This window comes from Pipistrellus kuhlii, unplaced genomic scaffold (assembly GCF_014108245.1).
Source record: "Pipistrellus kuhlii isolate mPipKuh1 unplaced genomic scaffold, mPipKuh1.p scaffold_m20_p_26, whole genome shotgun sequence".
Taxonomy (NCBI): Eukaryota; Metazoa; Chordata; class Mammalia; order Chiroptera; family Vespertilionidae; genus Pipistrellus; species Pipistrellus kuhlii.
The window spans coordinates 824356-851010 of NW_023425525.1; the positions used below are offsets into that span (position 1 = coordinate 824356).

The 26655-nt window shown below is 63.6% G+C and overlaps 1 protein-coding gene across 2 annotated transcripts in view; it reads right to left on the minus strand.

Annotated features, from left to right (window-relative positions):
- Window positions 1-26655, minus strand: part of GRB10 (growth factor receptor bound protein 10) — an 89186-nt gene that overhangs the window by 32665 nt on the left and 29866 nt on the right. For both annotated transcript variants that reach the window (XM_045587175.1, XM_045587174.1), the window contains exons 2-6: window positions 14989-15078; window positions 14831-14905; window positions 9800-9945; window positions 8938-9028; window positions 4675-4764 (exon numbers count right to left, since the gene is read on the minus strand). In XM_045587175.1, coding sequence (XP_045443131.1) covers window positions 4675-4764; window positions 8938-9028; window positions 9800-9916 — 298 coding nt within the window. In that variant the 5' untranslated portion in view covers window positions 9917-9945; window positions 14831-14905; window positions 14989-15078. The remainder of the gene's footprint in view (window positions 1-4674; window positions 4765-8937; window positions 9029-9799; window positions 9946-14830; window positions 14906-14988; window positions 15079-26655) is intronic.

Below are 26655 nucleotides of genomic sequence, written 5' to 3' on the forward strand. Positions count from 1 at the left end.
GGCTGTGTGCCCACGAGAGCCCCGGGAGGCCAGGGAAGGGGCAGGCTGCTCAGGGCACCAGCCACACGACAGGGAAGCTTTTGGGACCCCCTCCCGGCCTTCTTGGGAGATGTCATCGCCAGCGGAGATGACTTCCGCTGTCCGTCTATGTGGCGAATTTCTACGTACCCTCCCAAGTGGGTTCAGCTCTAGCCAGCTTTCCCGGTGGTTAGGGCGTCAGCGCTCAGACTCGAAGGGTCAAAGGCACAAACCTTAGTTGCAAGCTCGTTACCCGGCCCGGGTGGGGGCAAATGCGGGAGGCAGCCCACCGGTTGTGTCTCTAGTCTTTCCCTCTGCCTTCCACTCGCCCTAAAATCACGGGGAAAGTATCCTTGGGAGGCCCTGGCTGGTGTGACGCACTGGTTCGAGCGTCGCCCCGGACCGAAGGGTCGCAGGCTTGATTCCTGGCCCGGGACCGGCGTGTGTGGGAGGCAAGCAACCGATGTGTGTCCCATGGATGTCTCTCTGTTTCGCCCTCTCCCTTCCACTCTCTCTGTGAAAGTCAATGGAAAAATATCCTCGGGTGAGAATTAAAAAAATAAGTACTATAACACCTTTGTTTTTTGTGGGTTTTTTTTTTTTTTTTTTTTTTTTTTTGCTTTTTTTCATAGAAGAAAATGGGGATCAGAGAGCTTCTGGGTTGGGGGGCAGTGTCCTAGGCTGGGAGCTGGCACCCTCAGAGTGTGCCCAACTCCATGCCTCCGCTCGCCCTGTGTCCCCCCCTCCCCCTGCCGTCCCTGCCCCCCACGCTTTCCTAACACACTGCAGACCAAGGGAGGCATGCTTCTGAGCAGAACGTGTGGGCTGACCCAGCAGATGGGACCAGGCCTGGGTCACGCCAGAGCTCAAAGGAGCCGTGGGGCACCCAGCTGCCGGGTGGGGGGGGCGAGAGTTGCCGAGCAGGAGGGCCCCCACCCCCACATCTGGGGGACAGAGGACTGGATGCACATGAAGAAGGGGGGGCTTTTCCGGGCGGCGCCGTGCCCGGATTCCTGAACGCATGCGCGGATGCCAAGGCTCACGCCCCCGGACGCCACGGCGCGTCCAGCCGGCACGAGTGTTCTCAGCGGGATCATGTTCGGCCCGAGAGCCATTTCTGTTGACCTCTAAGCAAGTAAAACCTTGTGCAGATATAACTCCCCAGTCAACTGAAATGCCTTTCTGGCACACAATTAATCTCCCCGGCTCATGAGCCCCGTCCAGGGGCGCCGTCTTTCCCACGGAGAGCGGCCTGCACACAGAGGCCACCAAAACGTGGTGGCTTCGCAGGCAGCCGTCGCCATCTGTAATCGCGAGACCGAGGGAGCCAGAGTGGACTGGGCATGTCTTTCTTGGAGCCACTTTTAAAAAGTAAAAATAGGTTTTTACCTATCCCTGCCTCCACACCCCCCCCCCTCAAAAAAAACACAAAAAACTAAAAGCTGGGACTCAAAGAGAGATCTGTGAGCCGTGTGCACAGTGGTGCGATTCATAATTCATATAGCATAACTGCCGCGGGTGAAAGCGGCCCACTGTCCGCAGAGGGGGAAGCAAAACACGGCCGTCCGCGCGATGGAACATTACTCATTCGTTTTGTTGTTGTTAATCCTCACCGAGACGTTTTTCCATCGATTTTCGGGGAGAGCGGGAGGGAGCGGGGAGAGAGGAGAGGGAAAGAGAAACATGGATGTGCGGGGGACACGTGGGTGAGGGCCAGGAACCAGACCCACAGCCGAGGCCCATGCCCTCCCCTTCCTCTCTTCCGCTGGGGCTCGGTCTGGGCTGCCCAGGGAGGGTGGGCAGCACCTATGGAAACACAGTGGCCTGTGTCCCCAGCAGCCGGGCGAGGCGGGAAGTGGGCAGCGTGCTGGCTGCGGGGCCCTGGGGAGGGGCCGCCGTCTCCCCCACGGACAAACGCCTGGTTCTTGGGGCCGGCGAGGTGGCAGCTCCCTGGGCTGCGCCCCGGGAGGCGAGGGGGCGTCACAAAGTCCAGCCAGACGCCTGGTGGCCAGACGGTGCACCTGGACCGCGGCGCACGGCGAGGGCGAGATAATAATTAATCGCCCTGGACTTTGCTTCCGTGCGGTTTACGGTCTGAATCCGCGTTTGAGGGGACTCGAGGGTAATCCTATCCAAAGTCAATACGCGGGCAGGTAAGGCAGGAAGACAGCCATGCCCGGTGCTTCCCGTCACGGAAACCCAAGCCCCTTGGCGAGGCGGGAACGTGAGCAGCGAGGAGCCCCCTTTCCTGCCCGGGGCCCCATCCGGCCCGGGTCCAGGAAGCCCCCGAGCCCCTCGGCTTCCTCCGGGCTTTACGACCTGCGTCCGCCTGGGCCTCCCCCACAGCCCTTTCCTCTCCCAGGAGCGAGGGGCCCCCGCCCGGACCCCGGCCTGAGCCTGCTGACGTGACACAGAGCAGGCCCCGCAGTCTGCTCCTGCTCCCAGGGCCGCCAGGGAGAAAGAACAGAGACCCGCTCTCAGAGCTGGGGGGAGGGGGGAGGAGGGGAGGAGGGCAGGGCACCGAGCACCCTGCCCGCCCCGCGGCGCCTGTTCTTTCTCAGCCTGACTGTGGTCCCCGGAGCTCCGGGCCACGGCCATGGGCAGAAGCCGGCGTCCACACGTGTGGCTCTGGAAGGGCTCACCTTCCCGGGTCTGACCCACGTCCGTCTAACAGCCTGCGGCTGAGGAGGGCAGACCTCGGGCACGGCCCCAGGGCCGCCTGCCTGCACCCCTTCTCCACACCACCTTCCAGGGCAGTCCAACTCCAGGGCATCCGGGTGACCCCATTCAGTGGGACACCCCAGGCCCCTTGACATTCGCTCCAGAAACGTGGCCTCCGTGCACCGAGCCCGTGACTTCCTGCGCTCGGCAGACAGTCACCAAGCAGCAAGGGCGTGGGTGACACGGGTGCAGGCCCTGTGGTCACCCAAAAAGACACCACCCCCACCCCGGCCCCCGCCCCCGTCCCCGCGCGCTGGGGCCTCAGGCTGCGAGGGGACTGCAGAGCCGAAAACGGCTTCAAGGGGAAGGCTCTGAACAGGCTCCCACCACATCTGGAAAAACAATTCCCGGCTCCGGCTCAGCAGCCACTCCTGGGAGACCGCCCGCAGGAAGGAGGGAGCTCCTCCGGCAAGGGGCTCCCTCTCCCTCCAAGAGGGGAGGGCGTCCCCCGAGGAGGAGGATGGGGGGCTAACGCAGCGGGCGGAGGCCCGGCCTGAGGCGTCCTCGGGACGAGGAGAGGCGTTCCAGCGGGAGCTCAGGCTGTTCCAAGAAATGGCACGTCTCCCAGAACCGAGGAGCGGGAGAGGCTGGCTCCCCAGGACGTGCTGGGGAGCGGGGCCGGCCGGGACGCAGGGTACTCGGCCGGGCTGGTGGCTGGGCACTGCCTGTGCCCTGCCCTGCTGGGGCCTGGCTGAGGGGCTGGGGCCTTGCTGGGGTAACAGGCTCCTGGGACTCCCCTAAACTCACTCTGAATGCCCAGCTTTGGGTCCAAGCAGGAAGCGTACACAGCTCCTGAGCGAGGGCTTAGGGTTCTCACGGTTCCTCCTCCAGGAGAAGGAACAGCAGCCCCTGTGTGACCTTCCCTCTCACGCCCAGGAGCGGTGCCCAGGCCCCAGGCCGGACCTGGAGCTGGTGAGCCCGAGTCCTGGGGGCGCCCACAGGGAGGCCGGCGGAGGTGAGCTGGGGGCGCTGCGTAGCTCCTCGGGGCGAGTGCCGGGCGCAGCAGCCAGGTGAGCCACAGCCGCCACGTCACCAGCACTGGGCGTCTCCAACCTTCCCCGCGACCCGGCCACGCGGGCAGGCTGCGGCCGAGGCAGAAAGGAGGCGCCCAGCCCGGGGAGCCACGTCTGACGCAGGGCGGCCGCTCCCCGGCCCAGCCCCTTCGCCCTCACGCTCTCACTGGGGTTCCCTCCTCCACCTCCTCCCTGGACCTGCGTGCCCAGGCCTTCCCGCACCCCGAGCCCCACGCTGGCACGAGGCGGGAGCCCGTGAGCAGCGTGGTGCTACACGGAGAACGGAGTTGCCGCCTCCATAAATCACGCTGCAGAATTTTCCAAAAAGTCAGACGGCCAGGCAGCGTTCCCAAACTCGGAGCCTGCTGAGTCGCCAATCCTGGGGCTCCTCGGAGAAAGCCCGCCGGGCAGGTTACACGCGGGCCACGGGGTGAATCAATGCCAGACTGTCTCCTTCCAACAAGGGATGGCCGGCGGCCAGGAGGCGCTGCGCGGGCACGGGCGCCCTGCAGGAAGCCGCACCTCGCGGGCCAGACCTGTGCCCGGGGCCCGCCCGGCCGGCCGGCCAGCATTGGCCTTCGGGGCGGGCGTCCCCGAGGTGGCAGGACCTGAGCCTGGAAGTAGGGTGGGTGGCACCTCCTGGGGCACCTCCGCTGGGGGGCTCCCTCCTCCACAGGCACCGCTCCGGGACCGGGCCTCAGAGGACGCAGGGAGCGCCGTGAGCGGGACCTTCCTCGCACCCCCCTCACCACCACCCCCACCCCCCAGCGGCCAAGCCAGGGAACCCTGCTTCCTTGCCCCCCCCCCCCGCCCCCCGGGATCCGTCTCTCCCCCAGCCCTGGACTCCCAGCTGGGGACACCTTCCTCTGGGAACAGAGGCTAAAATGACCCCAGAAAAACAACGCATCCAAAGCATACGTACCGGAAACGACTGGCTGACGGCAGCTTAAAAAGAGTGAATTCAGGTGAAAACGTCTTACTCGCTTTTCGGAGGTAGCAAATCCTGGTTTTCCTATCCAAGGAAAATACAACCCCTCATCGGTGATTTTTTCATCATGAATCCTATCTAAACTGTACCCCTGGCATTTCCCAAGGCAGTTAGGTGTCCTTAGACAAGAAGTGTAGACATGAGTGCCTGTGTGTGTGTGTGCGCGTGTGTGCACCTGAGTGTGTGTGCGTGTACATATGTGCACGTGTGCATACATGTGCACACAAGTGCATGTGTGTGTGTGTGCGCACATGTGTGGGTGTGCATGTGTAGTGGGTAAAAGGCTGAGCTATTCTTTTTTGTTTTTTTGTTAAATATTTCAAGAAAAGTGATTTTAAATATAATATCATATGCAACAAACATTAGCATTTCAAGAAAAACATTTTAAATAATATTAGCAAAACTGTACTAGCATAGAATAACATAAAAGTTGTAGGAAATGTTAAAAATCTAGCAAATAACAGGATTTGCTAATGCGGGAATGCGTGGGAGCCACCATCTCACCTGGACTCCACGGCCCCCCATTTACCATCGGCCCCCAACCTTCCCACCGGCCCTCAGAGGCACTGTGAGTGGCGCCGTGGGAGGGAGGCCGTCGCCAGCCGGCCTCGTCTTCATCGTGCTCACCTGGAATGGGGAGAACCTCCCACGGGGGGGGGGGGGCCCGCGGGGGCCTCTCTGGGCCCTCAGGTGTATTTACGACCTGTGAGTTCAGGAATTCATTAAACAATTACCCATTAAATACGATGGCGGAGGAGGCACCGGTGCGGAACCGGCAGGGGAAGTGAGGCCCGGCCGCTGCCCTGGGGAAATGCGTGATCTCTGGGGAGAGGGATGCATGTGACCCACAAAGTCACACTCCCAGGGTGACTTACACTAGGCCTGCGTGGCGTTCCCCTAAATGGCCGCTGCAGGCGAGGCTGGGGGGCTCCCCCGCCGACCTCTCCGTGACGCCTGACCAGTCACCAAGCCTCCCTGCCTCTGTTACCCTATCTGCAGCTCTGAGGACCAAGTACACAAAGAGAAGGCGTGCAGGCAGCGTCAGCGAGGACACCGAGTCCTCACCGTCCTCACGGGCACAGCTTCTCAAGGGCTGGTGCGAGAAGGCACACACAGGGCAGAGTCTGGGCGGCGAGTGGTCACTGAGCCGCCCACGGTCTCAAGGCGCTCACGGCTAGAACGGAGCGCCCGGGAGGGGGGCCGGGCTGGGGCCCGGGGACGGCGCTGGAAGGGAAGAGGCGGACAAACCGCCCTCCCTCGACCTCCTCGCTTCTCTGCTAGCGGGGTCTTTCCCGCTTTAGTCTTTTCTTCCCACTGACTGACCCGGGAGACTCTGGGGCTCTGGAGGGTCCCCGTCTTTCCACCCAGCACACCCGCACAGCTCTGCACCTGACGCCTACATGCTCCGAACCAACCCCGTGGCTCACAGACCGAGGAGACGGAAGCCGGGGCGCTGGCCAGGGCTGGGGTCCCCGGGTGCGGCAGGGGCCTGGGCCAGAGGCGGTGTGCAGCCGGGGGCGCCCCGAGCGGCTCTGTGAGGTGAGCTCCACGCAGGGCCTGGTCACGGGGAAACCCCCGCGCAGACGCAGCAGCGTGAAGCCGGGACCTGAACCTCCCTCCGCTCCCTGGGCGCCTCCCGTGTCTGTGGGAAGAGGAGTGACCCTCAGGAACAACTGGTTTTCAAAACACAGTTCTCGGCCTGGCTGGTGTGGCTCAGTGGATAGAGTGGACTGAGGAGACCTGGGTTTGATCCCGGTCAAGAGCATGTACCTCAGTTGCAGGCTCAATCCCCGTCCCTAGTTGGGAGACAGCCAGCCGATGTGTCTCTCTCAGGTCGATGTTTCTCTCCCCCTCCCATTCCATGCTCTCTAAAAAAATCAATGGAAAACACCCTCAGGGAGGAGTGCCAGCACAAGCTCTGAGGACCTGCCAGGCGGGCGTACCTCAGCCTGCAAGGCCGTTTCTGTGTTTCTGCGATGCGGTGGCCACCCCCTCCTGTTGTCACAGCCGTGGCCCTTGATGTTTGCAGGCGGCTGCTACGTCTCCATCTGGGCCTCCCAGCTGCGCTCAGAGAGGAATGGTCTTCCTTCCTTCCTGCCGAGTCCCTGTGCCCAAGGCGTGGCATCCTGCGAGCTTTTACAAGACTGGCTCCAAGGGGTTCCTGTCCGTCCGGCCTCCGTCGTCGCCGTAGTTTCTGACCTTCATCTGTACAGTTCCTTTCTCCCCCCCAATTCCTTCCTCAACATCTGCTCTTCTCATCTCAGTGTTTCCCCTTCTCTGAAGCTCAGACACGTCGTCTTGAATAGCTCTGTAAGGAGCAGGGCTTGACTTCCCACTGTGCCACCCCACCCTGCACCTCTCTACCCTGTGCCTGTCCTACCCCCAGCTCCCCACCCCGCGCCGCCCCGCCCCGCGCCCGTCCCAGGAGCCGCTCTCCACTGCGAGGTCCCCTCCAGCCCAGCGGGGTGCGGTGTGTCTCAGTGTCTGTGGCGCCTGGCACACTTCCTGCGGGCCTCAGTGTGATCGCACCGGGCCCCAGGGCCCCAGACCTGGGCTCAGGGAAGGATGGCTTCGCGCTTAGTCGATGTCCGTCGACGGCCAGCCCTCTGGAGAGCGGCAGGTCTCACCAGAGCACCGGAGTCCATCGGGGTGCAGGTTCCAGAAGGCCTTTGTCCTCCCGGCCGGCCGCTCAGGCTCCTCGCAACCCTTCTGAGCACCTGACTTCCCCTTTGCCCACGTCTTGTTCTTCCTCCTCTTCTGCGGGTGCTGTCAGCTGTTCCGTTCAGTAGGGGTTCCCTTCCCTCCCTGCGAGGCTGGAGACTAGCGGTGACACGCGTGTCTTCATGGTCACAGGCACTCACTGGTCCTTCAGAAGTGGAGCTGCCCCCTAGCCTCCACTCACACGCCACAACCCGGCCCTCCTGCCTGCCCTGCCCAACAGCCACGCTCTGTGCCGTGTGGGGGCATCCAAGAGGCTGGGGGAAGGAGGCAGCTGCGGTGGGGGTGCTCAGTGTGGACTCCGGGGAAGCGGTACGACATGCATCAGGGGCCGGGACAGGTCAGAAGCCGGCCCCTCACCCCAGCCCGACCCGGGCACAGCCAGCGCCTCCCCCAAGGCCGCCTGCCTCCTGCCCACCAGCTCCCGCCCCAGGGAGAGGCCGGAGAGCTGTGGGGGCTCATTCAGCCTCGGTTCCTCTCCTTCCAGCTGGAGTCTGAGCAGGGCTTCGGGTGAACACGCACACCAACATTTAGATAATTCCGTTAAAAGGAGACCATTTGTAAGCAGCGAAATGTCACGAATTACGAACTTCCTCGGCTTCAAGGCCAATGGCAACAAACTGGGACCGTTTCCCTTACATCACCTCGCTGGAAAGCCTCTGGGGGTGACCCCACGCTGCACGGCCGGAACCGAGCTTCGGCGAGGACGCACTCCCCACACCTGGGCAACCCCTCCCAGGCCTGGGCGGCTCCCGCTCCTGGTCTGCCAAATGCCACCCTCTCCTTAAGCCATTTAAGAAATCTAACTCTTCCCGCCCAGCGAGCGGGCTATGAGCCAGGCTCAGCTGCATTTCCGGTCAGGGCGTAGGCCCGGGTTGTGGGCGCAATCACCGGTGGGGGGCGTGCAGGAGGCAGACAAGTGGTGATTCTCTCATCTTTGCTGTTACTATCTCTCCCTTCCTCTCTGAGACCAATAAAAACATATTTAAAAAAATCTAATTCTCATCCCATCAGTCCCAATCCTTCCATTCTTTGCTCTTAAACGCTCCAGTTGTTTGAACAGCCAGCGCCCTCATTCGCCTGTTCAGTCTCGGTTCCAGGTTCCGGTCCCCGTCAAAGTCTGCAGCCCACAGTCCCAATGTGTCATTGGTTTCTTCCCGTCCCACGGGCCCCGGCAGGAATGAACAAGGAACAGAAGGAACCACGGGAAGGTAGAGAGCTGCCGGGGTGCCCAGGCAGACATGGGCTGGACGCAGCCAGCCAGCCAGGACCAGGAGGGGAGGCCCTGGAGGCGCCCCCTCGTCACCACAGCGGCCGGTGGCCTCTCGGGGAGGTGGGGGCAACCCTGGGAATCCCCGGGAACCCGGTTCCCCGAAGGTCCTGCTCAGGACGCGTTCCTCCCGGGGATTAGCATCTCCTTAGATGCGCCGGGAGGGCAGTTTCTCAGAACACCAAGCCCCGCCCTGTTCCTGTCCTTACCTGGATGCTGCCCGCTCGGCTCAGCCTGGGCCTGGGCGCCGGGCACAGGAGGGTCAGACGAGCTGCGAGGAGACGGCTGCTCCTCCCGCTCCTGCAGGAAACGGGCAGAAGCGCGGTCAGAGGGCGGCACACCCGCCAGGCCCCCATCCCCGTGCCTGGTCTCCTGGACCCCCGCTTGCTCCCCGGGTGAGCTCACGACTCTTGGGGGACAGTCGTGTCAGACTGGTCAGCGCAGGGCCGCCCGTGGAAGGCGCGCCCTGATGCCAGGGCAGGAGAGGGCGGCTGGAGGGGAGTAGGGTCAGCGGACAGCCACAGCCTTCCACGGGGCACGGACACGTCACAAGGACCGGGCGGGGGACCGGGACCAGCCCCTCCAAAGAGAGGGAGCTCGCTGGCATCGCTTGGAGGTGGGGGTAAGGATGCAGCAATGGGACCTCCGAGCCCGTGGGTTCCACGAAGCCGGGAAAGAGGCCTCGGGATGGGCGCGAACCCACGGGCCTGTCACGTGGACGGATCCGCGGGGAGTGAGGAGGGCGGGATGGGGGGTTGCTCTCCCGGGTCTCAGGACCCCCTGGCGCCTAGTGCTCCTGAGCCCCCTGCCGTGCGGACGGCTCGGACCCGGGGCTCGGGCCCGTGCCGCCGGCAGGTGGGCTGTGCCCTAACGTGCGCGTGGGCGGGGAGGGCCGCAGGCTAACCTGGCGAGCGCGGGGAGGCCAGCGCGGCGGGCCCTGCGCACTCAGAGACCAAGGCCACCGCGGAGGATGGTCTGACCGGAGCATCCCTAGCCAGAAGCGGGCACTCTCCCCCTCGGCCTGTCGCTTCTTTGCCCCTGCGAGAGGGCGGTTGCGCCTAGGAAACGTACCTGTAAAAAAATGTCAGAGTACTCTTCTTCCGGCCGCGCGGGGCACAGCCGCCGGCACCAGTGCGCGAGGCCACAGAACCCCTCACTGCTCTCTCGTCTCCCGAAAACCATCGCCATTTGCTGACTGACGCTCCTCTCCTGCACGCCTGCACACCAGCGCAGAGAGGGACGTGTCCTCGGGGGCCTTCGGGGCTAGGACCAGAGCTCGCCCCACCCGGCTACTTCCTCCCGCCCCGTCACCTCCACCGATGGACCGCCACGTCCACCCTCCTACGTGGGAGCTAGAGGGGAGAAAACAAGCTGTGACGGCCCTCCTCCGCTCTGCTGAGACCGCTGCTTCCTGACAACATGGCCAGTGCGGTTCGAGGAAGCTCCTGCGGTTCCCGGCAGATCTAGGTTTCTCAGGTGGGCAGCCGCCCTGCCCGTGCCCAGGAGCCTGCCACAGCTGACTACGCCGCGGTGCCCAGGGAGGCCCCGCCCCCGATGGCCGCCGCCTCGGAGCCCCCGCACCCCCACCCGGCCGCCCCCGGAGCTGGAAAAAGGCAGTTATTCTGACAAGAGTGGGGGTCGCAGCAGGCCCAGGGAGAGGGTGGGTGCTGTGTCCGGAGCCCTCGCCTGCTCACACACAGAAGGGAACAGTGCGAAGTCTGCTCCACGGAGACCACAACCTGCAGGAAGAGGGGCGTGGGACTGGCAGGGGCACGAGGGGGAGGCACCCCAGCCGCCCTCGGTGCGGGCAGCCGCCGCCCTCCCTGTGCTCTGCCTCCGGAGCGGAGGCTTTCTGCGCGCCGGGGCATCGCTGTCAGACAGCCATCGCACACACAGACGCTAACAGAGTGAAGAAAAGGCGTGAAGGGGACTTCTCCACACGCGTCCTGTTTGCTGAGCCTGTTCCTTCAGAGAAAAAGCACACGCGTGGTGTGTGTGTGTATGTGCATGCAGAACCTGAAGTATCTGTGGAGAGTACAGGACACATGTGAGTCACACGGGGTTACAAGGATCCTGTTTAAGAAATGGAACTGTGGCCACAGAACATGTGTCGCTGTCTTCTCACCATGCTTTCTGAAATCTCCACTGCTCCCACCGCCCCCAACCCCCCTCCCCCCATGTGCACATGCATGCACCCCCTTTCTCCCAGGCTCCGCAGTGCAACAGGCCATCCAGAGCGTGTCTGGTGAGGGAAGAGGGGTGGGTGTGGAGGATGTGGGGTCCAGGAGTGGGGAGGCCACCAGAGCCCAGCCGAGGGGCCGCACGGGGGCTGGGCCAGCACAGCTGGCGGAGGGGGACTCCTCCCAACCCCCAAAACCAGTGCGTCTCCTCACTGGGACTCCCACCTCTAAAAATCAATGGAAACAGTTCCCACAATTTCACAGCAATGCTTCTCCACCCGTCACAGTTCCTTCCTCTATGAATTCTATGGCAACCTGAAGACGTTTCTGGAAATAAAGAGCCAGAATACAACACACACCAGCCTAAACCTCACAGCCGGGGCAGCTTAGCACCCGCGTGTGAGAGCGGGCAATCACACAGTGTGAACGGTTCTGTTTATTCTGCGTGTCTCCCCGGAACATGACAAAGGTGAACGGTCAGGACGGCCGCCGCGGCGTTTCTCGGAGCCCGGCCTGTCTGGGGGACGGGCTGTCTGTACACATTCCGGGAGCATCGTAACGATCCTGAGCCGACCTTGTTCCCCTTCCCGGTGGCGGGCCTCGGATCCCTGGAAGCAGCCACCAGGCCAGAGGTCGCCGGTGTTTTCCCAGCGTCCACACACACTGTGAGGCACCCCCAACCCCGGCCCCCGCGGAGTCCAGGGCCGTTTCCCAGTATCCGAGGGGGCGGGTTTCCCAGTATCCGAGGTGCCGGCTCTTCCTGGGACTCCTCTTGCCTCACCCGAAGGTCACAGAGGTCTCCCTGCCCAGGTGGAGGGGGGCCTCAGGGGACAGGAGGAGGGGCTCTCTAACGTGACGGCCTGAGCAGGACCGAATGGGGAGTGAGCACCCAAACGCTCCCTAACTCCCCCAGGAGGAGCTCACAACGTGGCAGGAACCCCGTGGGGTCACATTCGCAGCGAGCACGTTCCCATGTTTGTGTGTGGATTGCGCTTGGTTCTCAGAAGCGGTTCGTGGGGTCGCGCTCCTGGACTTTCCCCCGGGCGCCTTCTGAAGCAGGAAGCCTGGCCGCCGCCGCACCCTCCACCGGATGGCGGGGAAGCATCCATCTTGTCTCGGTTTCTGTACTGTGCTGGCGCCCACGTGGGCGAGCGGGCGGGCAGGCAGGCGGGAGAGGGTGCCGCCATGGTAAGCGGCTCTCCGGGCCTGTTCTCGGCGCGGTCCTCACTCCTGCCGGTCTGGCGGCCGCTCCGAGGACCTGCTTCTGCTCCCCTTCCCTTCCGTGGGCTCCGAGGACCTGCTTGCTGGCGGCCCTCGCCTCCCTGTTCGTTGCCTCCTTGCTCCTCGTCCGACGCGACGTCCTCCCTCGCTCCCTCCAGTGCACTTGGGGGTCGTCTCCGCAGTCTGCTTGAACCGTGAGACCTCCCCTCCGAAGACCCACGTGTAAGTGAGGGGTCACCCTGCCTGTCACTAACACGGGTGCTGGCACTGGCTCCTCTGCCCTCAGCTGCCACGTGGCACTGAGAGCGCCCGCTGAAGAGGCCGTCACCGCGCCCCACAGGGAAGGGGCGCGCTCCAGGCGCCCGCTCCGGGCCTCCCTCCACTGACACGCGGGCCCTGCGTGTGTCGCGCCCGCGCTCCGGTCCCTGCCACCCAGCCCGCACCCAACAGGCGCGAGAGGTCCTCTCTCCAGTGACGAGCAGCCCAGACCCCTTTGGGACGTCTCCTCACAAGACAGGCGACTCTCTGACCTAACGTGAGGCACCCGTGTCTCAACAGCACTGTCACACGTGGGAGGGGTGTAATATCCAGAACATGGCGCAGGACCGCTCCTGAGGGGTTTGGGGGCTTGTCTGGATTCTATGGGCCTCCTGTACTCTCCCTGAAAGACGCCCCACATCTGAGCAATCCCAGCAGTGAGAACGCGGTCTGGGCGGCTGCCTCCTCTGTTCCTACGTGGAACTCCCAGGGCCAAGAGCATGTACTTTTTAAAGCTCAGGGAGAATCCTGTAGTCCCGAGACGCCAAGAAGGGCTGTAATGACAGGGGAGATGGTGGCGTTTACAGACTAAGGCTCCCGCGCAGAGGCCGCGGGGAAAAGCCGAGCCCAGAGCAGAGGACGGCTCCTGCCGCCCGGAGTCCGTCCGAACATCCGAATGTCCGTCTCCCCTTCGGGGGCAGCTTCCCTGGACTCGGGGACAGGAGCAGCGGCCGGTCTCTGCACCGGCGTTCGGGGCACTTCCTGTGGAAGGCGAGGGCCAGGGCGGCGGGAGGTGGGGATGGGGCGTGAGGGTCCCGCCTGAGGGAGGCAGCCCTCCACGGCCGTGCCGTCTCCCTGGAGGGGGCAGCCTGAAGCCCGTGATGGAGGCCGAGAGGGTCGCTCCACGGGGCTTTACGGATATTTTCCGAAGCCAGGGCGGGCGTCCAACGTTCGGGGCAGAGCGGGGCCTCCAGAAGGGGACGAGGAGGAGCCTCGCGGGCGGGCGGCCTGGGACAGTGATCTCATTCCATCTGCACTCAGCCCGGGAGGGCGGGGGGCTGCGGCGGCCTCAGCCAGAGCCCGTCCTTGGGCCTCCGTGGGGCCGGCAGGGGCGGGCGGGGCTGGCTGTCCAGCTCAGCAGTTGCTCCTCCGGAGTGTTCCTGGCGGCCACACCCGGGGCCTGCAGGAATGTCCTGGCCGCTCCGGCGAGAGGCCTCCACCGACCCCACTGGCTCCTCGCACTCCTCCTGCCCCAGGAATGCGCCCACCGCCCTGCGCGGCCCCACGCCAGGACCGCCAACCGCGGCCGGGGGCCCACCTTCCGTGTCTCCACGGAACAAGAATCCTGCGTGTTTTATGTGTTATTTTTCATTTTTTGTTCCTCCTCACCTGAGGACATTTTTTCCATTGATTTTTAGAGGGGGTGGGAGGGAGGGAGGTAGAGAGAGACACACTGATGGGCTGCCTCCCACATGCACTGGACAGGCTGAGGATCGACCTGCAACCTGGGTACATGGCCTTGACCCAGAATCATACCCATGGCCTTTTGCTCGGCCAATGCTCTAACCACTGTCCACGCTGGCCAGGGCCGAGCCTGTCTCTTAAAGATCAACCATGAGCGACTCAAGCTGGGTCTGGACTCTAGTGAATCCTGAGGGAGCAGTTTGCTCCCCTAAATATGCCTTTTGGGGTGCCAATTCTTGTATGCTGGTTACTTTTAAAAAACAAGTAGGGGGTGTGCAGGAGGCAGCCAAGCCACGATTCTCTCTTATCACTGATGTTTCTCTCCCCTCCCTCTCTCTCTCCCTCTCCCTTCCTCTCTGAAATCAATTAAAAGGACATATTTTTTAAAAAGTGGAATCTTCATGATCTGGAACATCCTCTATGCACACCATCCCTTCCTCCTCAAGACTTAGCCCCCAAACCACCTCCTTCCGGAACTTTCTCTAACAGCCCCAATGAAAATGGGATCTTCCTCCCTCATCTTGATGTAACTCAAGGTGGGAACGAGGGATGGTCAGCTGACCAGCGGGGGGCCCTCCGATCTGGGGCAGGGCGGCTCTGCTTCTGGGTGAGGCGGGCAGGGGAGGCTGGAGTGGAAGGAATGCCATGGAACGCTGTCCCCTGGACATGCCCACCCTGCAGAGCCCTCAGCGGGACAGGGGCAGCTGTCACCACTCGGCGTCAGCTGGCACCATACTCGGTGGCAAGCAGAGGGCACCTAATAAATCTGCCGACACCAACTGCCGAACCTGCTCAAGACCAAAGAAGGTCTGCTGAGCAGAGTGAGCAGTTCTTGGTCCAAGAATCGGAGCAATGCGGCCTGAGAACAGCTGGGAATTCAGCGAGGCAGGAATGTAACCGTCAGCACGGCAACTGCTGGGTAACAAATGGAGATGCCGGGCTCCAGTCCAGCCCCCGGGGTCCCGTCCCCATTTCCCACCTGCGGTTTGTCCGGGGACAGCAGGCAGATCCTGGCTCCTCTGCTCCAAGGCAGGACAGCGCTGGGCAGGTGGGTCTGAGGAGCAAACGAAAGGACGTCAGTGAGGGGCCTGTCCGGGGGTGAATCCGGCCACGTGCCCTCAGACAGACGGTACTCACCGAAGGGCTGGGCGTGGGTCAGAGGTCTCTGTCCGGGGCTGTCCTCGGCCGAGTCCTCAGACCTGCCTGGCACAAGAGCTGGTCAGGGACCTAGACGAAGGCACAGGAGACCTTTACACCCTCCTCCTGAACCTGTGTGCTAACATCCCGACGTGTGTGCTAACATTCCACACGTACCCCAAACCACCCACCCATGGTGAGAACGTGGGGCCTTCAGGGACCCCACCTGAGGATGCTGTTAGAAGGAAGCATGAAGAGCTCTCCCAGCCTCCCCCGCAGCCCCCTAACCTCCACCCTGAGGGAGCCCCCGGGCCACAGACTCCCTCCCGTCAGGTGGCTGATGGGGAAAACCAGCCCCGGAGGAGGCCGAGAGCAGGCTGCACGCCCAGTGACCTCTCCCCGCCCCCGCTGCGCAGCCCTCCGTTGCTGCGGTGGCATGCTCAGCACAAGCGCGCCCCTCCCGGCACCCAGGGCTCCTCCCAGACACAGGCCCCAAACCCACACCCTCCCCCGCGAGCCGCCCTCCAGGGGCCGGGCGGCCGCCCGAGAGCCTGGGTTCGTCTTGCTCTGGGCTCGCGGGCGGGCGGGCAGGCAGGCGGCCTGTGTGCCTTCAGGCCACGGCGAGGCAGAGGCGCCGCCCCCACCCGCCTGTGTCCCCATGTCGCTCTGCTCCCCGATTCCACCCGCCGGCTCGTCCCCAGCGCCCAGAGGAAAAACCGACGCTACACGCAGGCCCCTAGGGTGGGTGGAACTCCGGGAGAGGAACAGGCGGCCGAAAGCTCCGATCGAGGAACCGGGGCCTCACGGCCCAGGGCAGGGCCCGCCGCGGAGCGGGGCAGGGTCACCCGGAGCGAGGCCCGGAGGCTCGAGGTGGGAAACGCCACCAGCCCCAATCCTCCCGCCCGGCCCCCGGCCCTGGGGGCTGTCTCAGGAGCCCCGAGAAGACAGGAGCCCACACTGCCACGCTGGCGAGGCTCCTACCGGGAGACTCGCCGCCGCAGGCACGCCACGCGGTCCAGGGCAGCGCTTCCCGGGCCCTTTGCGCCTTCATCGAAGGCCCAAGGTCTCCCAAGGTCACTGCCACGGACGGAGGCCGCGGCCGGGCTCCTGTCAGCAGCTGAGGCTGCTGTAAACTGTGACGGGCGGCTGTGCTGACGGGACTCCGGGGTCTAGAGGCCGTCAGGACAGGCCTCCAGCGGCCCACTCTGCCCCCCGCACCTCTGCCCTGCCCCACGCTCCCGCCCTCCACGAGCCCAGGTCAGCGCCGGCCCCATGCAAATACCCGGACGGCACAATCGGGCGGGGTGGCACGGAGGAGCCAGGGCAGTTGGTGCACCAATACCGGGCCATGACGGGTCCCTCCTTGTCCCTCCCTCTGACCCTGCAGGGCCCAGGGGCAGCCTGAGGGCTCGGCCACAAGGGAGGGAGGCCGTGTCACAGGAGGTAAGTGCCTGGAGCCCGGAACACCCACGTGTGTCCCAGGATGTTCAGGCACTGGAACCCGCGGGGTGAATGGCCGCCTTTCCCCACGGCCCCACGGAGAACGACGGCTACTCCCCCCCACTGTCTTCATGGCCTGGCTCACTGTGTCCGGGAACCGTGTCCTCAGAGCAGTCTCAGAGTTGGGGTGTCCCCGCGCCCCCTCCCTCCCGCGCCTCCCCGAGAACAGGCAGAAGCTCCCCCACACACTGTGTGATCAACGTGTAGTGCGGTGGCAAAGCCCCTTTGTCCCGGGATGGGTGTGCAAGGTGAGCAAGGAGAGAATGACAGTCACTCTGAAGAGAGAAAGACAGCCAACAACACACTTTTACACACACTCACACACACAGTGAGATGCACACACACACTCGCTTTCACACACACACACACACACACATCAGTGAGATACACACACACTTTCACACACATTCACACTCTCTCACACTTACTCACACACTTTTCCACACACACACCAGTGAGAGATGCTGGGAATGGTGTTCATTTTCACAGGCTGATCCCAAATCGCCCGTGAGGGATGATGTCACCCCCCAGCTACTCAGGACGCTGCCAAAATGTTGGCGGAATCCAGATGTCGGGGCTCCCAGCAGAGCCCACAGCTGCATGCAATCAGCGGAGCATCTCCTCGGGGCTGAGCCGGCCCCTCCGCGGGGGGGCCGTACAGGGAGGCCACGCTGGCCGCGGGCCACGCAGGAGGCGCCTTCGAGCAATCGCTGCTCTCAACGGCCCTTGGAAAACTTCTTCTGGAAGAAAATGGGCCAGGAGGCCCCGGGCTGTGCTGACGTGGCCACCGCGGCCACGGGTGTCAAGGAATGAGCGTGGCCGAGTTCCAATAAAGCTTTATTTACAAAAGCGGGCGGGGGGCGGCATGGGCACACAGGCGGCATTCTGCCAGCGCCCTCGCGAGGAGGGCCAATCCGTGCCTGGAGGCCGGCAGGAGCCGGAGCGGGAGCCCTGGGGCGGGCGGGGTTTGGAACGAGCCCCTGGGGGGGGGGGGAGATAAGGCTCCATTCTGCAGGAATGCGGGGTCCCCCCACCTGGCAGCTGGCCTTCGGGGGCAGGGTCCCAGGACAGCCTCTGGGACGTGGTTACTTGTGGAAGGAGCTGGAAGCGGGCGGAGGGAGGGGATTATAAAAGTAAAAGTAAATATTTGAAAGCGGTGTTGGGAACCGCCGGCCGCCTCGAGACCATGTGAAACAGCCGGAGTGGGGCTGCCAGCGAGGCCCGGGGCTCTCCGCCCCCGTCTGCCTGGACAGCCCCTCAGTCCCGCCCCGCACCGCTGGGAGGATAATGAATGTGGCTTTTCTTCCCCACTCACAGGCACGCCTAATCCCTCCCCGAGACCCCGAGGCTCCCTGTGGTCGGGGGGAACGAAGAGCGGCGGGCGCGGGGAGATAAGCAGGGTCCCGGGCGGGCGGGAGGAGGGAGGGCGGGCGGCTTGGCCCGCGCCAGCAGGCCGGCTCTGGGCAGTGGGCTGGACTCTGCCCTGACATGAGCAATGGAAAAACCTCTCAGCCCGGAGCCGCTCGGATTTTAAAATTGCAGACGAGGGCTGTGGGCCTCTATTTATAACTCCCTCCCCCACCGCCATCTCTCATTTCTGCTTGACTGGAACCCAAACTCCGCCCCGGCTGGGCCCCTGTGCCGAGCCCTGCCCGGTCCTGCCTGGGCGCCACCCCGGCTCCGGCACTCCCCCGGGGAGGCCTCCCTGACCTCCTGGCCTAGCTCGGCCCTCTCCCGCTGCCCGCTTCATCTGCTGGAGTTACGATCCTCCCAGTGATCTTATTCGCCAGTTGTGCCTGTCAGCCTCCCTCCCGGACACAGGAGCCCCTGGAATGTGTCTGCTCTGCAAAGCTGCTCCCTGGCCCCGGGCCTGTCTGGCACCTGGCGGTGCTCACTCAAAACCCCAAGCACAGGGGCAGGCCCCCTCCCCCACGGGCCAGGCGCTCCTCCCGCAGGGAGGGGCCCCGTGCTGAGGCCCCCACCCCACCCCCACCTCCAACCCTTCTCCACCAGGAGGGAAAGTGGGGGGCCAGGGCAGGGCCAGGGCTCCCCTCCCCCCCAAGCCCCAGAACAAAGACCCTCCTAAGTCAGCCTCCCAGGCTAGGAAGTGGCCGGCCCGCCTCCCGCCCCTCCCCCGCGCCAGCCTGGGCCCTGGCTCCAAAGCAGAAAAAACAGGATAATTTCATGCTGCACCAATTTTGGTGCTTCTGGGCCCATGAAAAACGGCACCTATCGGTGACTCACGGCCGCGCCAGGCCGCGCCAAGCCGCAGCTATTAGGGCGCAGCGAGGCGCAGAGCACCCTGAGGGTCTGGGGGGCTCCGCTCGGGGAAGACTTGGAGATAAATCTGACCGCCCGGGCCGGGGGAGGCCCCCGTAAATCATCCCTTTTCTGAGAAGCTCTGGAACTCTCGGCTAATTTTCCAGGAACGGGGCGGGAGGCTGCCAAGGCCGCCGGGGTGTGCACGGGCGCGAGCAGCGCCTTCGGGAGCCCGGCGGCCTGGCCGAGCCTGTCCCCGTGGCCCGGGCTCCCTGGGAAGGGCCGCCATGTGTCCCCGGCTGCCGGCTCCCCGAGGGCGGCCCCCAGCCCGGGGCGGCCGCCGCAGCTGCCACGTCCGTCAAGCGGTGCTGGCGCTCGCCGCGCTCCTGCCATCTCCGGGCGGACGGCAGGAAACCGAGACGCCAGGGGGAGGGGCACAGAGGGCCTCTGTCCCGCCCGCCCTGAGGGCTGCTCCGTGGCAGCTGCAGAGACTCTGAGGCGGGCTCCCTGGGTGCTGGGCGCCGGTGGGGAAGGCGCCGGGGCGTGGCGGCCCCGCGTGGGCCAGGGCCGTGGGCGCAGCGGGCGCGGACCCGGGCCGGCGGGCACGGTGGCCGCGGCCTCTTTAAGAGCGAGGCAGGGATCACCCAGGAGGCAGAGGGCCGAGCCTGGGCAGGGCTCACCCGCTCCGCAGGCCCGTGAGTCACCCACACACGTCACGGGTCTGCTAAGGTTTGCGCCCTCTTTTCTGGCACGAGACCCACGTTGGCTCCGTGTCAAGTTCGGTGATTACAATGAGCAGGCTCCCTAATCTTCAGCTTTTTCTTCGAAGGTTCCTTTCACTCTGACACCAAAGAAGTGACAAAGGCGTCCGCCCGCCCGCCTGCCCGTGGGTGCCGTTGGACAGTTATCGGAGGGACCGCGGCGGAGGGAGGCCGGTCCCAGCGGAGTGAGACGGACGGAGGGCAGAGCCCGGGGCCTCGCCCGGGGCCTCGCACGGGCCTGCTGGACGGGGAGCCCAGGGAGAGGCGGCCAGTCCTAGGGCGGAAGGGCCGAGGAGGCTGCCCGGAGGCTCCCGGTCAGGTCCCGAGCCCGGCACCGCCCCACATGGCCGCCTTCCGGGTGAGGGGACCTGAGCCCAGGCTGCCAGCAGCCCCTCGGGAAGACGAGGACTGAGGGTCGGATGAGCAGACCTCCGCACCGCCGTCTGCCGGAGGCGGGAGGCACACATCCGGACGGGACAGACAAAATGGCCTCCAAAGGCTCCACACTTGGCCCTGGCCAGGCCTGTCCCACTGATGAGAGAGGCCTGGGGGGCGGGGAGCCCCTTCTGCTCGGATCACAATAAAACTCGAGGCCAAACTACTACTGGGCACAGAGCACCCCCAGACGGGCCCCTCCACCACCAGTTGTTGGATGCTGCGGCCCCATCGGGGAGAGGGGCCCTGGACGACCCTCACTTCCGTCAGAGCGGCTCCGATGCCGGGGCCGGGGCCCCCTCCATGCTGCCTCAGGGGAGCTGGGTGTCCGGGGGTACAGGCACAGTCACCCCAGTAGCCGCGTTTCAGAGGAGCAAGGACAATGAGGGGTGACCAGCCCCACCTGGATGAGGGGACAGGGAAGGGACCCTTCCTGTTTTCCCCTGAGGATGTGGGCGGGTTTATTCCCTGGGAGGGTTTATCGTTTTACTACAAAAAGAAGAAAGAAAAAGAGAGAGAGAGAGGGGGCGGGGGGGACCCGGTGAGCGCCCTGGGGGAAGGAGAGGCTGGGAAAACGCGGGCCGGAGCGGGGACAGTGACTGTCCGCAGGGAGCGCCGCCGGGCTGGGCTGCGGACACTAAATCCGAGGTGACAGGTCAGGGCACCCAGGACAGGGAGCGCCGGCGGAGAGCCGGGCCAGCTGCGAGGGGCAGCGCGGCCAAGGAAGGCCAGAGCGGCCAGCCCGGCTGCTCCAGCTGCAGGCATCTCAGCAGTCGCGGTCCCCGGCCGCCCGGCGGGTGCTGGGAATTGGGACCGAAAGCCCCCACGGACACAGCAGAAGCCTCCGCCCAGCCTGGCGGGGGACTGCCCACAAAGCACACGCTGCAGCTTCAGACGGCGGCGGCCCTGGGAGGGAGGGAGGGTCTTTAATGGGACTTACTTTTTGTCCTCACCAAGGACGTTTGTTCACTGATTCTGGAGGGAGAGGGAGGGACATGCGAGAGAGGCATTGATGGCTGTGCCTCCTGCACGTGCCCTGACCGGGCCCTGAACACGCCAGCCACCCTGTGGCACATGGGACACTAACCACTGAGCGCACACCCTGGGCTGCAGGCAGGGTCTTCAGAGAGGGGACTGCGTGAAAGGAGGTCACCAAGGAGGGTAGGACAGACACACGCCGAGGGCAGAGCCGGGGAGGGGCAGGGGGAACCCAGGGAGAAGGCGGCCATCTTCAGGCCGAGGAGAGGGGCCTCGGGGCGTGGGGCCACGTGTGCTCCGGCTCCCGCCTTCAGAGCTGTGGGGGATTCTGAAGGGCTGCTGTGGGCCCTGAAAAACCACAGACCGGAGCTGTGAAAACCCTGCTGGACTGGGGGACTGCTGACAGCAGCAGAAGCACCCCCAGCCATGAGGCCATCTGCGTGTGTCTCTCCGGGGTCCTGCAAGCCCCCACGGCGAACCCCAACTAAGGAGCCTGCCAGGGGCGCCGGGCTGGGAGTGGGCAGGCGGCGGGCGCCTGAGCTCGGCGCACCTCCCCCCAGGAAGGGGACTCGGCGGGAAGGTGGCTCGCGCCCCCCCCCCCCCTCCGCAGCCCCAGGCCTTGAAACTGCCCCGGCCTGGCCTCACCCTTGCCCCTGTGACAGTGAGTGTCATGTGTCAACTTGTCTGCGCCGGAGCCAGGCCTGTAACCCTACACCGCGCGGGGGCTTGCCGGAGAATGTCCTGGAAAGAAGTGGTTAAGGGCTGTGCTGGGCTGGGGGAGGCAGGCGCCCCCTCCCCGCCGGGGGCCCCTCCGAGGCAGGGAAGGGCCTGGGGAGCCAGGGCTGAGGTTTCCGGGAAGGGGAGGACGGGCCTCCGGAGGCAGCAGCGCCCCCCCCCCCCCGCCCGCCGCCCGCTCCCCACTGGCCTGCCCTGTGGATTTCAGACTTGCCAGCCCCCAGCGTCGAGCCAACTCCTTACAATAAGTCTCTTTATATAAACACATACAGGTTCTGCCTCACTGGGAGCCCTGACGGCCCGCCCAGCTGCCAGCCGTGCGGCCCCGCACCCGCAGGCTCCGGACACGCGGCCCGCAGCTCCGCACGGCCCACCCCGCCCCCTCCCCCTGAATGCAGCCCTGCCCCCCTCTGCCCGCATTCCTGAGGGCTGGGGGAGGGTCAGCAGAGAACACTCCTGGCCCCTGGGCCCCTCTCTCCCCGCCCCCACGCCCCTGCTGCCGGCTTGTCTGTGCCCTCTCCCCCTGCCGCCTAATGGCTTGCCCTCGGGACCCCGGGGCCTGCAACATAAGGAACGTACTGTTATCCCCTCGGCCGTTGCAAATGTTACGGGTGTTCGGGTCCGGAGATATTTACACAGGCCCGTTTCATTACCCACATATCACCTCTGCAAGTATTTGCCCAACGGAATTCCTTTCTCAGCCAGAAGCACAGCCCGCTCCTGACTGAGCCCGCTGGGCAGGTTTCTAGAGAACAAGGGGACTGACTCTGTGCTGCTTGGTGACCCCCACCAGCCCGGCCTCGAGGGAAACGGACCGAACCGGCTCACCCCATGCCCCCCGGGGAGAGGGCACACCGCCCCAGGATGGGGGGAGGCAGGGTGCTCACTCCTGCCACGTCTCTGAGACGTGGGATGGCAGGTTCTAGGCGGAGAAGCCAGGGGAGAAAAGCGAATAAAGAGCCTCCAAATTGGAGAGGAAAAATGAAAAGTCTCTCTGTCCACAGAGGACATGATTTTATGGTAGGAAACTCTTAGAATAACACACACACACACACACACACACAGCTAATGAATACATTCAGCAAAGTTCTAGGATCAAAAGTTGACAGGTAAAATCAGTGGGCTTCTATACACGAACAAAAAATCTGAAAAGGAGATTTAAAAAAAAAGCATCTGGCAGAGAGGGGAAAATGGTAATGGGAAAAAAGTTAAACAAATGACATTTTTAATAAAATAATTTTTAAAAGTTAATCAAGGAGGCAAAAGACGTGAGCATGGAAAACTGAGAAGCACTGTGCTGAACCTGCAGGGAGGACAGGCAGGGAGGACAGGCAGGGAGGATGGAGCAGGGAGGACGGAGCAGGGGGGAACAGAGTAGGGGGGACGGAGCAGGGGGGACGGAGCAGGGGGGACGGAGCAGGGGGGACGGAGCAGGGAGGACAGAGCAGGGGGGACGGAGCAGGGGGGACGGAGCAGGGGGGACGGAGCAGGGGGGACGGAGCAGGGGGGACAGGGAGGGGGCACTGCTGGTGACAACAGCCCCACCCGAGGGAGGCCATCGCAGAGGCAGCGCAGAAACAGAGCAGCCTTCCCAGAAGGCAGAGGTTCTCACGGGCCCAAAATAGCCCGAGACTCTTGGAAAAGGAGGAGGAGGCTGAAGGATTCCCACTTCCCGAGCCACAGCGGGGAAGGCAGGCGTGTAGACAGGACCAGAACCCGGCGCCCAGGAGCCAGCCCTGGCCCCACAGATGCCCACTCGGCTGCATGGCCGCCGTCCGGTGGAGGACAGTCTTCAACAAGTGGTGCTGGGAGCACCGGGCACGCTCACGCGGAACAACATGGGGTGGGGGGGCTCCCCCACGCCACGAGCACAGCCCTGCCTGGGGCCTGGGAGCCTTGTGAGTTGCAGGAAGGCTCCATCTATCTCCACACTACACACCAGGGGTTCTGACAGGCACATGTGCATGTGTGCTTCAGTAAAATGCTCAGAAGAAAACACGGGGGAAATTCATGACACGGGACACGACCACATCTTCAAGATGTTACAGCAAAGAACGGAGTGAGAGGAGAAAAAACAAAGATAAACTAGAATTCGCCGAAATGAGAAACGTGTGTGCACTAAAGGACACGCGAGGGTGTGAAAATATCACCCACAGAAAGGGGTTCATGTCCAGAATATATAAAGAGCTCCCGTCACTCAACAACCACCACCACACACAGCGAACCCCGAAGGGGCGAGGGCTTTGCTGCATTTCCCCCGAGAAGGAGCGATGCAGAGGCGGCCAAGGCCGCTGGCCACTGGGGAACTGCCCATGAGGCCGGCGGCGAGAGCCCAGTGGCCGGTGTGGGTGCGGGTGGGAGGGCCCAGGCCCCTCGAGCGGGCGGCGGGGAGGTGCCTGCGGGAATTAGACCCGGGATCACCGCTGGCTCCAGCAGTCCTGTCTCGGGGTACACACCCCAAGGACCTGAACCCTGCGACTGGGGCAAATATGTTCGCCATGTTCCTGACGCTCCTGTGACCCACTGACTTGATTCCAAGGGATGAGGTGGCCGTGAGTGTGGCCCACGTGTGGAAATGAGGTCCGGTGTGGGTCCGTGGCTAGTGCCCAGTCTCCAGCCGCCCCCTGCACACCCACACAGGCAGCCACTCCTGCCGCCACCACCCGCCTCACTCCCGTCCTGGGCCGAGGGCCCGGGGTGCGCCCCGCACCCACAGGTGGCACACCGGAGTCTTCGTGCCCACCGCCTCCTCCCGTCCCCGAGGCCCCAGGCCCAGCGCCCTCTGTGCCGCAGGGACCCGTCCTGTCCTCCTCCAGCCGGAAACCCAAACGGGCAAACTAACGAGGCGAGCAAGTCTGACTGTTGACGAGGAGAAGTGATGAAGTCTGGTTGGGAAGTTAGACATTTCGTAACCTGCTGAGGGCATCTCGAGGCACACACCTCGGGCACCTGCAGGTCAGGCCCGGGGCGAGCACAGGGCGGACAGTTGTGAGTGACACCCTCTGAGTCCGTAAAGCCACTGTCAGAGCATGACCCGCACGTCTCTTCCCACATGCACACTGTCAGCCTGCTTCAGCCCCGCCCTGTCTGCTTCGATAGAAGTGAAAAAAATATTTTAAAAAGAAGACAACATCAAAAAAATGAACACTGAAGAAGGAAAAAAAGGAGAGAAGCCTCACGTCTTAAAATAAATCACTGTAGGATTTTAAAATAAAGACTGCGGTGTCTCCCATGCAAGCCGGGAGACCCTGGTCCTCGTTGGGAAATGTGTAATTGAGTAAATTTCATGATATATTAACACAATCACTTGTTGAATTGGAAACAGAGTATCTGCGTTCTAAATCACAATGACGGGATAAAAAGAAATGAATACTTTCAACATCAAAAGGAAATGGAAACCAGACAGGCAAGGGGCCTTCCCGCCCGAAACAATGGGTCTCGGAGCCGATGACACGCAGCCATAAATGTCAGCCGTTCTTTTCACAATAATATTGAAAAATATTCCAATAAAAAGGGCAAACAAAACACGGCAAACCACCCCGGGCAAGCCGAAACGGAGAGGCGGGAGGAAGGCGGCGGGAGCGTCCCGAGAACAGAGCGGGCTCACGCTGGGGCCAGGGTGGCAGGAGGGCCCGCACCGTTCTCAGCGGAGACAGGCAAATCCGTATTTTCAAAAGCTCCCTCCGCTGAAGGAAACGGGTAGTTAGTGAGGAATAAAAACAGCATCGGGATTTTTCACCCTCAGACAGCCACGCAGCCATGGAAACGCATCTGCACACTCGGAGAAGACGGCTCCCTGAGAAGCACACGCACAGACGGGAGCCCGAAGGCCCCGGAAGTGAGGGCCCTGCTCGTGACCTGAGCTCCTGCTCTCACCGAGGCCGAGGGAGGCCCCGTCGCGGACGAGCATCGGAGGTGGGTGTGCAGATGACCGGGCGCCCCTGAAGCCGCCGTTTCACAGGCCTGGGGCCCCGGAGATGCCGTGTGCGTTCCGCCAGCACACCCACACCTCTGGGCTCGGGAGAGCCGGGGGCCGGCTCCCGGCCAGGCCCCGCGCCGGAGCCAAACGCAGCACAGCCAGAATTGGGGATGTATGTGCAAAACACAACAACAAGTCAGCTCCTCAGAAATTAAAAACAAGCCCTGGCCCACACCGCCGTCCGAGGAGGAAACTGGGACAAGCGCTGTCCTGGGACAGTGGAGACGCAGAGGAAACGAGAAGCGACAGGGAAAATTAATGTCTCGACCTCTGCACCGTCTGCAAAGGAAAGAAAATCCGCATGAACGAGGAAGGAAGGAAACCCTGTCACAAACACACCAGAAAGCAGACCGTAACCAGCCTCTCGGAGACCCGAGGGCGATCACAAAGGAGAGCGAGACGCCCGCACCACACCACGGGACGTTTCACGGGAAAGGGGCAGCACGAGGACTTTTCCAAGTGTGCAGTCATTTCACGGATGTTAGGTGGAAAAGTTCAGTAAAATTGTAGCTTTTATTAAAAATATTTTAAAAATCAGAATAACTGACAAAGAAACCTGTGGCTAGAAACCCTGGAGAGGAAATGGAGGAGAGCCCACCCGCCCTCCACTCGTAGAAAGCTGCGGACTAGACGGTCTCACGGCAATTATTTCAAGAAAAAGAAAATGGTTTCCAAACCCCTGCTCAGCCCAGGCACACACACACACACACACACACACACACACACACACACAGCGCATGCTGGGGTTGCTGACATGAGGAAAAGGCAGAGTGGAGGCCCAGGTCCCGGGCCAGCGGTGGGGAGGTCCGGGCCGGGAGGCGAGGGTGGGAAGCCCGTGCTATCGAGGGAATTGCAGGCCCGGCTCTCAGGCTTTCAGCACCGGCCCGCACAGGCCACCGCGCTGGGTCCCCAGTTCGGGTGGCTGCTTGCATGCTGCGGGGTGCCCCTGCCCCGCGCCCCTCCGACCCCGGGGTCCAGCCGGCCCCTGGGCTGCACATCCAGCTCGGGGCCAGGGGGAAG